The sequence below is a fragment of the Mastomys coucha genome, unplaced genomic scaffold, assembly GCF_008632895.1.
Source record: "Mastomys coucha isolate ucsf_1 unplaced genomic scaffold, UCSF_Mcou_1 pScaffold6, whole genome shotgun sequence".
Lineage (NCBI taxonomy): Eukaryota > Metazoa > Chordata > Mammalia > Rodentia > Muridae > Mastomys > Mastomys coucha.
Window position 1 is genome coordinate 93529317 of NW_022196912.1, and position 16565 is coordinate 93545881.

The window sequence follows — 16565 nt, forward strand, 5'->3', positions numbered from 1 at the left end:
ATTTTGTTATCTTTTCCAAACATCTGAATTTTAACCCTTTTACAAGGTAATGGAGATTGTAGCCACCATGTTCTCTTGTGCTATAAAATTAGAAAACAATTTTATGATAGGTAGATGGAAAAAAAATCTGTACCTAAGTGACCAGGAAATTGTTTTGTTATGAGTAGAAAGAAAAGGTTAACTCTTTTGATATCTAATTGAGTAAAATTTATGTAGTTGTTTAAAATAATATAATTGAAATATTTTCATGAAAGCCATGTTCTCTTAATATACTTGTGCCTAATGCATTCAAGCAGCACGCAGATATAGGACTAATTTTAGGGATTGTATGTTTGTTTGTTTGTTTGTTTGTTTGTTTTGAGCAAAATAATCTTCCTCAAACTAGGGAGATGGCTCAGTGTGTAAAGTGCTTTTCTTTGAATCATTAGGACCAAAGTTTTGATTCCTAGCATCTACATAAAAACCCAAAGGGCATGTCAGCACACCTGTAACCCCAGCATAGAGGAAATGCTCAAGTGTGCCTATCTCTATGTAAGGTAAAAATTGATCAAAGACATCGGACATCAATCTCCACGGTCTATACACTTAAAATACTTACACATGCACCTATATGTACACAACACACACACACACACACACGTGAAATATATACCATATATGTAGAAACCCTCCAAAAATATAAATAAATATAATTTGTATTACTCAAGACCTTCAGTGTATGAGTCTGAGAGATATTTGTTATCCTATGGAAATTAAAGTATTTATCCAATACCATATATTCATCGTGAAATATTCTGCTAGTAATGTTATCTTTTTTTAATTCTTTTATATTATCACTATTTTATTATTGTGATATAGCTAGTCAACTAACAAAATTAAAAATCAAAAGTTTATTTGCTTTTCATGTTAGTTTAAATCAAGACTGACTCATGCTGAAAAATTATGTTGTATTATTTTTAAGAGCTTAAACAAATCAGAAAATTCCCTGAAACATCAGTTTTATTTGCTTTTGTTTTGAAATATTTCAACCTTAATATATTAGTATTTGTCTAACCATTAATGACATGGAAATTTTGGGGTCTACATATAGAATTAAGAAACAACATAAAGACTGGAAACCCCTAAGATAATTAGATTTTTTAAAAATAGTATCTAAACAACCAAAAATTTTTAGGTGCGTAGTTTTCTACCCACTTGGGAGTTATTTAAACAGAATATTCTCACATGACTGCTGTAATGCAGCAGTTCTCTAACCTGATGGATCTTAAGCAATTCTTTAAAATTAGTGAAAATTACAAATAAATTCTGCTAATATAGGTTGTGTATAACAATGTTTACTGTACTAGAAATTAAAACTTAGAGCTTTTTATATACTTTTTGCTTAATGACTTTAAAATTGAAATAAGCTCTTATGTGTTTAGGTAAATCTCATTTTAATGAAAAAAATTTCCACAACCAATACATGATGAAAAATTTGGCATTGTTTACATATTTTAAATTACTATTGATTGCTGACCTAGTAGAAAACTTGAATTCTTACACTAAATTAATTTAGTTGAAGAATATGAAGAATCAATCCAACTCACATAGCAATATTGTTAGAAAAATAAGCATAATGTTAGGATATCTAATAATTGTGTATTTTTAAGTATCACACAAGAAATTTATGGTTTTGTTTAAAGGGTGGAAATTTTACTTAATGAATTTTTGTGTGTTTATTTTATTTTATTTTATTATTCTCCATTAATTTATTCACATTACAGAATTATCACACACACCCTCCTCTCTTTCCAGTCCCATCCTCATACCCCTTTTCTGATCCCTCCTCCCCTGTTCCTCAGAGAAGGGGAGTTGGGTACCAGCTCACTCTGGTACATCAAGTCACAGCAGAACTAAGTGCCTCCTCTCCCACTCAAACCAGACAGGTTTTGATCCAAAAGCAGGCAATGGGGTCAGAGGAGACAGTCCTTGCTCTACCTGTTAGCAGACCCACATATAAAACAAGCTGTACATCTGCTACATCTGTGTAGGTGGCCTGTGTCTAGCCAATGAATGTTCTTTGGTTGGTGGTTCAATATCTGTGAGCCCCCATGGCCCAAATTAGTTGGCTGTGTAGGTCTTCATGTGTTGTCCTTTGTCTCTCTGGTTTCTTCAATTCTTCCCCCCATGTCAAATAAATATTTTTAAATTTTAAAAAATGAAAAACAAAAAATGAATAAGTATAAAATAAGGAAATGAAGTTGGGAAAGAAATGTGATTGCTTAATACTAGAGGAAGTTAGAAAAGGAAAATGAGGGTGGATTTTATCTGTATACATTGTATGCATTATTGAAATTTTTCAAAGAATATTTTTCTTTCTTTTTAACTCTTCTCTCATACATCTCAGCTGCTACCTCCTCTCCCTCCCTACTCCCAGTTCTCCACATACACACACCTCCACTCTCCCCAATATCCACTATCCCTTTCATTCCCTTTAGAAAAGAGCAGGCTTCCCAGTGGATATCAACAAAATACAACATTAAACATTCAATAGGACTACGCATAGCAAGGCTAGATGACTCAACTCAGAAAGAAGACAAGGATCCTATGAGGAGGTAAAAGGGTCAAAGACATCCCCATTCCCACTGTTAGGAGTCCTGCACAAACACCAAGTTAAACAACCATAGAGCATGTATCCAGAGGGACTCGCTCAATTGCAAGCCTTTCTCTGGTTGTTATATATGTGATTTTAGAGGTTTCTAAAAGAAATTCTAATCAAACATAACTCAACAAAAACTTGAAAATTTTAACAGAACTTTTTTCTAATATATACCCTATAATTATATAGTATACAGATATATGGCACTATATGATTTCATTTATAATGAGAAACAGAAAATTTACACTATATATATGTATATATATACATATACACATAGACACACACACACACATATATATATATAGTTTTTTAAAAAGGTTTCTTGAAATGTAAAAATCTAAAACACATACTCTGAAATATTTTCATGCCTCACAATTTGAATGAATCTTTTCCCTGGGAATAATTTAGGAACATGTATATTTGTCATTTGGATATTTAAGTATATATTGTTTCCAGTGTTGACAGAGTTTACCATTATCAAGAAATCATCTCTGTTAAAATGACTACTCAGCTAATCCTAAAACTCTTAGAAGCATTTGAAGGTGTCTAGCTTATATTTGCCAAAATACATTTTCTAATATTCTGATTTCTTCTTAGGAGCAAGTATTTGGCACAAAAGGGGGGGATGCAGCAAGTGTTTCAGCTCTCTTTAGATAATATTATTCATTTATATAAGTATTATCTATTACATGTATAACTCTGAATAATTTTACTTTGTCAATTGCTCCTTGATTATTTCTCTGTAAGAATGACCTAGTTGAGTTTTTGCTTTGTTTCTTGTCTTGTTTTTGTTTTTGTTTTAGAGACAGTAATATCCTTTGATATATAACAAAAGCATATAATTCATACCACGCATTTTATTAGAATCAAGAATAAAGTCTTAATTTTTAAAATTAATAATAACTTTCATTGAGGTCAATCTTAAGTGAAACCAGCTTTTTTTAAAAGGTGTACATATCAGTAAATGCAATTCAGTGATTATCCAGTTTGGATTCACTTCCCTCAGTTAATACTGATAAGCCACCATTACTTTTGTGGCATCAATGAAAATGTCAGTGTAGAGGGGAAGGCAGATAATGCTTTAATACTGTTAGTAAAACTGGCCTTGCGAACAAAGGATCCTAAAAGGATTTCAGGAACCGTCTATGGATCTATGCGAGTAGTATCAATGGCATAAACTAAACTGGTATGTTTCTAGAAAACATTCTGTACTAAAATGATATATGGTAAATGCTATTTCTTCCATATTTTTCATAGAGACAATATTATAGTGTTATCCTCAGCCAAAGAAATCTAATTTTTTTTTTTGTAAATGACTATACATACTTATTTCTGTATAAATAATTCATCCTGACTCTCAATTTCAGACTGGGTTTTGGACAAATAACAGTTTTTTCTCTCTGACTCAAAATGAGAACAGACTTCATAAAGACTTTGAAAGACAGAAGGCCCAAACTAATAATTTTCAAACAGCTCTTACTTTACTCATAGTGTGATACTGCTGTTGCAGTTGGGTTAAAAACAGTGCTTCCTAAGATATCCTGAAAACCACTGATATTTGTCAAACACTCTTTTAAGTGTGTTAACCTAACAGTAAGTAAGTAATGTTACTATGGTTTAACTGAGGATGGTTTCTTTTTAAAATTAGTTTGGAACATTTAAATCTTGGCTGAGAAATATACAGCTCTGTTAGTGAACACTAGCTAGGAATCACTGGGCCTGGGTTCCCTCACTTTTACTACAAATTGAAAAGAACAGAATGAGAGGAGGAGGGAAGTAGGAATGGAAAGGGAAAAAATTGAGAAATTTCAAATAAAAAAATACAAAATTTCATTATTTCCTAAAATAAATCATACTGATACTGCTGGACTCCCATATCAGTCAATGTTCAGCTGACATTCTTCTAGCACTTTAGGCTGTTTTGATAATTCTTATCAAATGCCTAATCTCTATAGATATTTTCAGGCTGATTTTTAATTCATATGTGTACATGTTTTGCCTACATGTTTATGCACCATATCTGTTTCCTAGTGCACAAGGAGGTCAGAAGAATATATCAGATTCCTTGTAATTGAAGTCATAGAGATTTAGGAGATACTATATGGATGCTGGCAACCAAACCAAGATCTTCTGGAAAAGTAACAAGTGCTCTTAAACACCGAACCATCTCTCCAAGTCCCTCTCTATGCATCTTTGTAGTCAGTTTCTTTTCTAGTTCCTTACTTTCTAACTTTTCCATCTTTATATACACATAGGCAGGGTTCTTTTTGTTTTGTTTTATTTTTTTGTCAAGTTTTTTGTTGTTGTGTGTTTTGGTTTGTTTTTGCTATTGATTCTCTTGATAGCAAGACAGAATTGTGAAATTTGAAAGATTTTATTTTCTTTCTAACATGTTAGACAACATGCAATTAGTAGAATTAAGCATATTTTGATACATTTATTTAGTAATTTATTTCTCCATCTCAGGGTCACCCATACTTAATTTGTAATGATAGTGAAGTGAAATATCCTCTCTGGTGATTGTTATTGTCAGTTTCACAGTACCTTCCATTTCCCTATAATTATTTAATATTCATAGAACTACATTTATCACTAAAGCTAAGTACCAATTATACTGAGTATCACTCCAAGCTCAGCTGTCAGGAGTATTTTTTAAATATTTTTGAGCTTTGTTTTATTTTGGAGAATATCTTTCTGGGCATTCCCAGCAGGCCTTGACATTGATGTCCTCCTCCCTCAGTCCCCTACATACTTTAATTGTATAATGCATTCCTTTTCTTTTCACTGTGACAAAATGCCTGACACGTCCCAGAATCTCTAGAGAAAAGGGACTTCTACTGCATTAGGCTTCACATTCCCAGCTTCATGCAGTGGTGTCTCAGGGCCACATTGCAGGTATTTCAACTGGATTACACAGCTCTTGCCAGCCTGTTTTTGGAATGTTGAAACAGCATTCTGGAAAACCATAACCCTTAAACATTCTTCATCTCTGCAAAACCAGTACTGTATAAAGGATGTCAAGTTCTACTGAAAAGACAAAAATTACATTACATTTTATTTCTTTTCAATTTTCCAATTATATAAAAATTATTCTAAGCCAGGCAGTGGTGACGCACTCCTTTAATTCTAACACTTGGGAGGCAGAGGCAGGCAGATTTCTGAAAGTATATGCAGACACAATTTTAGACACAATTCCCATAATTCACATGAATACCTAGAATAGTTCATTATATCTATATGAATACAATTTAATGAAATATTAGAAAAGCCATTGAGCATTTGTATTTATTTAACTTATTGGCAACATTTAAAAATTATGAACTCAAAGTTATTTGAAAAAAATAAAATTATCACACTCCAAGACACTAGATATTGGAAATAAGTTCTAACGTGCAACTTTTATGCTTTATGGGAACTAATAGAATTAAATGTCTGTACTAAACATAGGAAGCCTCACATGTCCCTCCTGGTCCACCAGCCACACTACATGCTAAATAAATGTTAACACTCTCCAGTTAGTACAGTGAAACTTATTGAGTTATTTAAACTTCTGTATACTCTATACTAAGACATAAAATTAAGTTATCAATTGAAAATATGTTTATTTCACTTAGCTGTTTCATTGAGGTCAATGTTGTATCTATTGAATTGAATTATGAATTCTCTTGGTACCCCAAGAGTTTTGTGCAAATTTGCTGATAGTGAAATGAATTATAGAAATAAAAGAAATAGTAAAACTATAAATGCTTTGTTTAGTTTTAGAAAATATCTGTGTCTCCCACATGTTTTTTAAAATATTTCTTTATTATATGTAAACATAGTAAAGAAAAATGTTTTCTAAAACCAGGCATTGTGACTCAGGCCTGTCAGAAAATTCAGGGTTAGAAATGACCTGTTCAGAATTAATATTGCAATTTAATCTGATTCAATATAAGTTCTCATAGGTATTTTAATATAATATATCTCAATGAAACCATTCTAAAAACTTCATATTATAAAGTGATTGCTTTCCTAAAAATAGATATTTTGTGGCCCACATATCAGAATTATCAATTATTTGTTCTATTTTAATTGAAGAAAAGGCACAGATTAATTGAGAAATTCACTCAGTGAAAAATTTAGTGTTCATTATGCATCAAACACTACATTATAGGCTGACAATACAGTGATAATGCAGGTGATTTGGATGTAAAATTTTATAGCAAATCTGTTTAATAGGTTTTTTGTTGTTTTTCTTTTTAATTTTTATTAGATATTTTCTTTATTTACATGTCATATGATATCTCCTTTCCCAGTTTCCCCTCCAAAAAAAATTAAAAAATAAAATAAAATAAAAAAAAACAACAACAACAAAAAAGAAACCCTGTTTCCTCTCCCATCCCCCTGCTCACCAACCCACCCTCTCCTGCTTCTTGGCCCTGGCATTTCCCTACACTGGGGCATAGAACCTTCACAGGGCCAAAGGCCTCTCCTCCCATTGATGACAGACTTGGCCATCCTCTGCTACATATGCAGCTGGAGCCATTAGTCCCACCATGTGTACTCTTTGGTTGGTGGTTTAGTCCTGGGAGCTCTGAGGGTACTAGTTAGTTCATATTGTTGTTTGTCCTAAGGGACTGCAAACTCTTCAGCTCCTTCGGTCCTTTCTCTAGCTTGTTCTTTGGGGACCCTGTACTCAGTCCAATGGATGGCTGTGAGCCTCTACTTCTGTATTAGTCAGGCACTGTCAGAGCCTCTCAGGAGACAGCTATATCAGGCTCCTGTCAGCCTGTACTTGCCCTTTGTAGTCATAGAGTAAAAAAGTAAGGTAATTGAAAGTCAAGAAAAGCCCTTCCAAAAACAAATTTATGTAGTAAGGACAAATGAACAAAAACATATGCTTACTAGAAATTGTCTAAAACCTTGAAACAGTACAATATTGCCATCACATTCATTGCTGTTTTAAATTATTGTCAGTATACTGCAATAACAGTGCCATAAGAAAGTGAGTGTCTGGATAGTATTCACAGGAAGAGTCACTGAGGGGGAAAAGAAAGAACCTAAAGTTTTTGTTTTAGCCAATCATCTCATTTCCAGAAGTTTACAAAAGAAATTATGAGAGGGGCCAGACTGAACATCTATAACTCAAAAGCCAGGAATCTAAAGTACTAAAAGTCAGAAACACTTTATGTAGTTGACATTTCATGTTTCATATTTCGGAGCACTTTATTTCAAGATAGAGATATTAAATCAACAGTCTATGTAAATGTTCAACCGATAGTCTATGCAGATATTCAATAATCTAAAGATCTCCAAATGTTTAAGTACTTCTGCTCCAAAGCACATTTAATAATGCTTAGTCAACCTTTATAAAAATAGTGCATAGTATAGCTTAACCTCTCTCAAGAAGAATTAGCTTAATAAAAGTAGATGAGACTCAATGTTATGATGAAAAGTAAACTAATTGCTACTCTGTTGTACTTTCTCTTTAAAATATAAATTTTATAAATTTTATAAATCTCTTTCTCATTAAAATATAAATATTCAAACTAAATTTCTTTCTTACTACTCTATTACAATTCACTATTAGAATTTGACGAGAATAAATTAGGACATTGAGTTTTCAGACTATTGATTTCATGTAGAAGAGGCAGGTCACTCAGAAAAGCATCTGTCTTTAAAGCATGAGCATCTGAGTTTGATCCCCAGAACTCAAGGTTCAAAATAGAAAAAAAAAAAAACAAGGCTTTGATGTATATACTTGAAGTCACAGTCATGGGGTGGTGGCGGGTGGTGGCGGCATGTAGACCTCTTGGCCTTGCAGGGGAGTCAGACTACTGTACTTGGTGATTTCTAGGACCATGAAAGAACTGCCTTAAAACAAACATTTTATGGCACTGAGAAAGGCTTGTGTTTATCCTATACCCTTCACAGACACCCATGAACACATTAACATGCCTAAACATACAGTCTACCAATTTCACTTTTTCCTATTCTTTCTGAATTCTTTTCATCGTAAGATACCATTATCTGTTTCTATAGTCCACAAAAAAGTTCACATGAAACTTAAATTGCAAGTACTTCTTTGAGAACTGTGTTGATTCTGTAAAGGCTTTTTTCTATAAAAACTTCAAAGACTATGTTCATAAAATTGATTTCAAGCACTAATAATTTCCTTCATAAAATCCCCATTTATTAATGAAGAGGCATTAAATTTGAAGCAGAGCAAAGAATGATATATAGGAGTACATCAAGGGAAGAGAGATATAATATAATTACATTATAATCTCAAAAATAAAGAAAAATATATATCATTTCTGTACTTTATCTACATTTCCCACATCCAAATACTAACCAGATTCAACCCTACTAGCATCCAATATCAGATGAGACTGGGCATGTAGACCTAAATTTCTGTACTTATACTTGAATTTGTAATGGAAATACTTTAGACAAACATTGATCTATACATGTAATAAAAGGTAAAATTTGTTAGATAAAGCTGGGAATCATGTCACATACTTATAGTCCTAGTATTAAAAGGTTGAGGCAGGAGAATTTGCAAATTGAAAACTAGATTTGGATATTACAGTAAGTTCCAGTCCATACAGGCCTACATTGCAAGTTTCTGTCACAAACAAATAAACAATCAAATCATAAATAGAAAAGTATATAGGCATATATATTTCTATGTACGTTGGCACCTTTTCCAAGCACCCTTTTTTCAACTCTGTGTATTCCAGACCTGTTAAAGAAATTAAGAGCTGCTTTAACCTTGAAGGGGACACATCATGCTGCCAACCTAATATGATGTTCAGATTTAGACACAAAGGGTACTGCCGAAAATTGTGATTTCTTAAGCTTCTAAATGTTTTTAGAAACAATATGAGTCATTATGTTCTACATTCTGACAGGAAACTACCAGGAATATCTTTATAGTCCAGGTTCTGTGATTCTCCATTTAAAGTGCAGTCAGATGGTTTGGAGTCAGATGGTTTTTGAGATAAAAGAATATAAAGAAGATTCTCCACTGGGATTCTTCTCCTCAGTTATTTCTAAATGTGCCAATTCTATTTCATTAAGAAAAGTGAGAATTGATTCTTTATCCTCTGCCAAAACAGCTAATGAAAAATTTGTAAAAACTATTCATTTCAAATGCTATTGTATAAAGATGCTTGTGGTTTGTTTTTAGGTTTTTTGAGGGGTGAGGGGAGCCATGTTTCTTTTATTTTTTTTTCAAAATAAGAATACCATTTCCTCAATATTTCCCAATAACTATATGTGCTATTCTAGGACATCCTAACAGTATTCTCTATACCCTGCTTTCAGAAAATAAAATTTGTAATATAGTCAGTTTTATTATTTTCCTAAGGAGATTAATACCTAAGATTTATCATTTTGCAGATAGTTTTGCTATCTGCCAATACAAGGATTAGCTAAACAGTTAACTTGTCCCATGATGATTAGAATTGAAGTACAGGAGTGAGTGTACAATCACCTTTCTCCATCTTGCTTGCAAATAAATACTCCACTTACCAATATTCTGTGTATTGAATTTCGTGTACCTTCTTTAACTCATAATGGTGTGAACCAAGAAATTGTAAAATAGTAAATGATTGTGTCTGTGTGTTGTGTGGGGGCGGGGAGAAGCAGAGACAGAGAGAGAGCGTACTATGCATGCATGTACAAGTACAGTATCCCTGTGTAACTCAGTCTGGCCTTGAATTTGAGATTATCCTGCTTACCCTAACTTCCTTAGAACTAAGATTGTAAGTACACACCACCACACCAGGCTTTACCCTGTTTTTTTTTCTGAGAGAAAATTTCAGATGAAGTAAGAAAAATCTTTGAAGGAATGAATATATCTAACATTGGTCTGGCATTAAAATTTTCTGGTTGGCAGCATGATTGTTTAATTGGAAATCACAATGACAGCTGAACCAGCTCTATGCTTGGGTTGGCAAGCAAAGGAGCCTTACTGTCACCAGTAAGAACAATGATTCTTGGGACTGATCTTTCCACTTAAAGCACACTCATGTTTCTTGTCATACCATTGATGTTTTCTGATATTGCAGTAGAATAGACATTTGAACACTGAAAAAGAAAACATGCATAGGTATATTTGTAATTCTTTGTTTTTTGTAAGCTAAATGCAAATGTAACACTACTCCAGATACTGCTTCATCAGAAGTCCCCAAGATAACCAAAAGTAAGTGCCAATTTCCTCCTCTCAGGAATAGTGCCGTACCAGAAACTGAACTCTAGAGATCTGTTTGCAGAGCATGTCATAGCATCGGGGGTCAATAACTCCTTGGTCTTATGAGAGGAGCTTAAGTCAATTGATGTATTGCATGTACTGCTTACTAATGTGTAGAAAAAAATTTAAGTTCACTTTTTCTTTATTCTGTCTTTTTTACCCATCTTCCCTCATTGTAGCAAATTAGACGGCCGGATGAAAGCAAAGGAGTTGCTAGTAGAGTTGGATCCCTCAAAGTAAATATGTTTCTAACATTTTTTGGCAAGATCTTGTCTATAGCCTACACCTCTTCCTTTTTGGAGGGTGGAGGGAGGAAGGGGGCTTTTTCCATTTTTCACCATCCCATTTTTTATTTTAATATTTTTATTGGCTGTTGGGTCATATTTTTTTGTTTTGTTTTGTTTTCAGCTACACATAGAGCAACCAGCTGAAGGCAAGCTGCCAAATAACTAGCTTTGAAAGGCACCACAAACAAGAGAGGGCAACTGCCTCATTTCATGTGCCTGTAATTTGGGGCTCTAGAGTAAACCGTTCCTCTGACTGATGTCACTGATCATGTATTAAGATTCCTCTTAAACAGAAAACCTATATATTTTTAGAATGTCACCTCCAGTTTTAACCTACTTTATAAAAAATACTGAATTTTATTTTAGTGTCATTACCAACTTAATTCATTCTAAAATAAAAATTCTTGTGAGTTAACAACATATTGAATATATATCCTGTTAAGAACTAGAAATTGATTTGATGCCAATATAATTGACCCATATACAGCTTTTAGTGTTAAAGCAGTTTTAGTACCTTTGCTTTTTTTTTAACCTTTAAAAGTTAATGTAACATTAGGCCACAACAATAAATATTAGCCCACTTTATATGTAATCTGCTAATACACAATTAAGGTTTCTGATTTGATGATCCTGTTTGGTAATGGGTAAATGCCTCTTAGTGAATATATATTGGGCACTTTATTTGCTTATTTATTAATTATATTTAGTTAATTATTTAATTACAATAAAAAATTTTAAAATTTTACCCACAAATAATAACTGTCTATTTTTAATGATGCCATCATAAATGCAAGTTAGAAAATTGTTAACTGTAAAAGTAGGTAAAAATTAAAGTTAACCATTATTTTTATATCTCAATCCCAAACAGCCTCAACAGCAGTAGCAACTAGTAAATTAGCAAAAATGCCAGATAATTCGGTGCACTGGGATGTCATAAAATTCATTAACTATATTAAAACCTAATTTAGAATATTCCATAGCTCCACTTTACTTTCATTTAACAGTTTATAAAAGACAAATTTCTATACTCTTTCCTGCCCTTGATTCTTCTGCCTTCTAAGTTTTACTTTTTTGTTGTTGGTGAGTATGTGCAAACATGAATGCACATTGATGAACTTGTGTTTGTATGTCTGTGTTCTTTATTAAGAAAAGCCATACTTTCTGTTCCTTAACATTGCCTCATAGTAGATAGCACTTACATGTAAAGTTGTCTCTGTAAAGGATGGGATATGGTGATTGTGTACTGATTTCAAAAGCAGGATACTTAGCACTATTCACTCAGTAAAATGTAGTGATATACTAATAGCATTCCTCACTGAACCATACTTTACCTTTGTCTGAAGGAGACAATAAATCTCTTGTGTACCCCATTCATTAGGACGCTTATTCAGCTAAGAAAGTGCAATACAATATAAAGTTTTAAAAATAACTGATAGTGAACTAAACTTAAAATTGGCATCTATAACTGTGGTCAATGATATAAGATAATTTGCATATATGAGTGAATATATGTGTAACAGTTCAGTTTTGATATCTAGAACTTAAAGTTATACTGTTTATATGTTTACATGTTTATAACTTTCACTACATGCTTAAGACTAAAACTATATTATTGTTCAGTCAGTTTGTTTCAATATGGGTGCAACATAGATTGAACACTATACTTGGAAAACAGTACAGAAGTTTTCTGGTCTTTAAATATGTTTGTACTATGTATCTTTTCAAGTAGATAATTTTAGAAGAATTTCTGGGAGATTATAAAAATATTTGTAACATTTACTTAACCATTTTTAGTAGAAAAGGATTGTGTTTGAATGAAATAAAACATTGGCTTCCTAGTCACAAGTTTATAGAAAATGGTGTATTCTTATGTTAAAGAAAAATAAAAGCAGTGAGAAATGAATAATGCTATGATCTTATTTTTGAAAGGAAAACTGAAAAGAAAACAAGGTGTTGTTTTGATTCAGGTTCTGACATTTTCTTGTAGCTCCATCAAAAGCTGGAGGAGCTCAGAAATCACCTAGAACTTACTGTGAAAATATGTGCTCTCCAAGTAAATGTATGATTTCACTTGTTGATGTTTCCCCACTAAAATTTTCTGCTAACAGGTATCCAATATTGGCCTGGTTTGTCCTCTCATCTCCAGCGTTTCTTCTTCCTATCTTACCTCTTTCTTTCCTTTTTAGCTCTGGCTTCATACTCAAGTTTCTGAAATAAAGGTTAAATTTGAAGTATAAAAGACCTGCGAGCCACACAACTAACATTACTGTTGATTTAATAATATTAAAACCCTAATAAGAGCTTTTCAAAATCAGTACTTAAATAATGACATACTTTTCAGAAAACTTTTTCATGTGATATTTATTTAGAACTTATTCACTTGACTGTATTTTGTCTATTTCTGAATGTAACAGCAAAATTAGGAAATAGGTCTGTATCTAAGGAGTAAAGACAAGGTGATTTGATTTTATTTTTCAAAGAAAATTGTGGATTTTTGGCTGTCATGAATAATCTGACCAATAGATACACATGTGCAGAGTTAATAGACTTCTTTAAACTTAGATACCTTTGAAGTAATTATGACATGTTTTGATTCGAAAGAAATTTAGCAGCAAACAGCTTTACTAGGAATGCTTTTATGTAGCATCTAGTAAATGCTTGACCAATGGCTCATATATGCAAGACATCTTCTAAAGCAAACACTAGCTTAGCGACAATAGTATACATGCATCATGTTGCCAATCACTAGCAACATTTTTGTAACAAATAATTAAAGTTTTAAAATAGCCTTCTCTTTAAATGCATTTTTAAAAAATTAATATTTTCTAAAATAAATATATAATTATGACAATAAAATTAAATTATTATACTAAATAATTTATGCTTAATTCTGACCTCCTACCCTAGGGCTTCTATAAATGTTTCTAGGACTGTAGCTCCTGGATTTATTTCTCTGAGATTGCTGCCTTTCATTTAATTCATACTGCTATATTAATTTTGACATGAAAATAAAGCAAAAGCTAGTTATCTTATATCTCAGCTTATTTTTATCACATTCTATATTATATGTGTACACATTACACTTCTCATTGTTGAAGTAAAGAATGTCTTCCTAATATCAGTTATTAACTTTTCAAAGCTAAACACAGATAATACAGTGTTTCTTTGAGCCAGTCCTTCTTTCTCTGTGTGTTATTACAATTATATGAGTCTTCTACATCAGCTCCTAAAGTCCATGATACTGTCATTGATATAAAAATGTCAGTATGAATTTTCTGACTAAATTAATCTGAACATCACTACATAAAATACCATTTATATACTCATATATTATTAATAAATTAATATGTAATATGTACAATGGTAAATAATATATTTGTGGTCATATTCTGTCCAGATTAGTCATGAGAAACATTTTTCCTTCAACAAAACTAACAAACACTAGTTTAAATTTGCTAAGGAAGGTCTACATGCTAAGGAGCTTAGTAAGACTAAGATTAGGCGCCTGCTCCCTTCCTGCCCCACCACAAGGAACTCGAAAACCTGGAACTATGCCTAAATATAGCCCACCTTTTAGGTCAAAAACATGGTACTTTTTTTTTTAACCTTACATTTATTGTTGTTTAACAGTAAATAAGTTAACAATAAATAAGTTTAAATAAGTTAAAAATTGGTACTTTACAAATTATTTTAACTCATTCACTTGTCACTTTATATTTTTCAACTACTACACATCTACATAATGAGAAATCTCACTATATTCATTTTTTTCTTCATTTCAATTAAAAAACACATTGTCCTAACTGCCTGTTTTTTAAAATATGGACTATAGTATTTGAAAAGTATCTTCTGAACTACCCTAGTTACCTAATGAATAAGTCGTTAGCCTCCTAAAAACTATTTTTAACATAGGACCTTTAGTTAGTGAATTTAGTGGATAAAACATGCAGATAAAGTTTTAGGCAAATGTTCTGTTCTCTTCTTTAATTCTTGTTGTCTATGTACATCATAAAATATGTTATGCATATAAAAAAATCACTGCTTAAACAAAATAAAATATTTTTGTGTAATATCAGACAAAGTTAACAGATTTTGGTCCTAAACTGAAGTAAACTGGCAAAGACCATTTTTGTTTTGTGAAACTTTATTGCAAAAGTGTTCATAAAAATGTGGTTTAACTCATTGAAACACTGAAGAGTATTTCAGTAAGGTGAAAGAATAAAGATCTTTGTTTCCAGTTATGTATTTACTTGGTAGTAGAAGATGTTATTTCAGAGCTGTAGGTTAGAGATACAATTAAATCATTGCTGCTCTGCTCTAATTGTGGTGACAAATACAGTATATTATTTTACACAAAGTGGAGATCCCTTAAATGGAATTTTGTGAATGGTACTAAAGTTTATTTATTTCTTAGGTGAAGTCTATTCTTCATTTTCATTATATTTGCTGTTCCATAGAAAGAATAGAATGTATTGTCACTACATTGAACAAAGCAGGAACATTGTAAACGTTAAAATGGGTTTTTAGCAATTGTAATAGTACAAATATTGTTAATAATATATAACTAAAACTTTCTTACTTAAATCATTTCAAAATATACTATATACCCTTAGAATTATGAGTTATTTACAATAATGGGCAAAGAATAAAGCTACATAAGGAAAAATTCATCTTCAATTTAATCAAATGTGTGAACCTAGAAGACAGTATTAAAAGTAATGTTCAGGACTGAAGGCTAGTACAGACACTTCTACAAATAGGAAAACAGGATCAAATAATCAAAATCTATGCTTTGTGTCCATAATATAATTCAAGCTACAAAGAACTTACTTTGTTGAGGAACAATTAGAACAATGAGAATTTGAATATGAAGATATTCAGAAAGAATACTAGATACATGGTTATGAAATATGAAAAAACAGGGAAGGAATACAAATATTCATTTTTTGGAATTATGTGCTTTTGCTTAATATATATTCTGTATAGGAACATGATAAATTAACGTTCAACTATAAAACAAGGTTTGTTCATTTTTAAAAGTTTTAGAAAACAGTAATGGAATATAACTCATAAAAAAGATTACTGGAATATAAACTAAGATAAAGCTGATAAAAAACAAAAGAAATATAATAATTAGCAATAGTTGATTGGCATGCTAATGTAAGTAAAGGAATGGCATTTAAAGTATTAAAAAAAAATCAGTCAGGACACAAGAATTTCACCAAAATGAAACTTCTTTTTGGTAGATATCTTTTTTTAAATCGGAATTAAGCTATAAAAAATTAAGCTTTTTATTTAGTGAATTTGGGCTGTTTAAGAATGTAATTTCTTACAGCTGTAAGTCATTGCTGTTACTTAGTTATTGCAGGTTGTTACTCTGGACCAAAAAGGTTAGGCATGT

At 31.8% G+C, this 16565-nt stretch overlaps 1 protein-coding gene across 1 annotated transcript in view; it reads left to right on the plus strand.

Moving 5' to 3' along the window:
* Gphn (gephyrin) overlaps positions 1 to 16565 on the plus strand; it is a 435141-nt gene that overhangs the window by 266700 nt on the left and 151876 nt on the right. The window contains exon 9 of the mRNA XM_031357728.1: positions 11057 to 11113. Coding sequence (XP_031213588.1) covers positions 11057 to 11113 — 57 coding nt within the window. The remainder of the gene's footprint in view (positions 1 to 11056; positions 11114 to 16565) is intronic.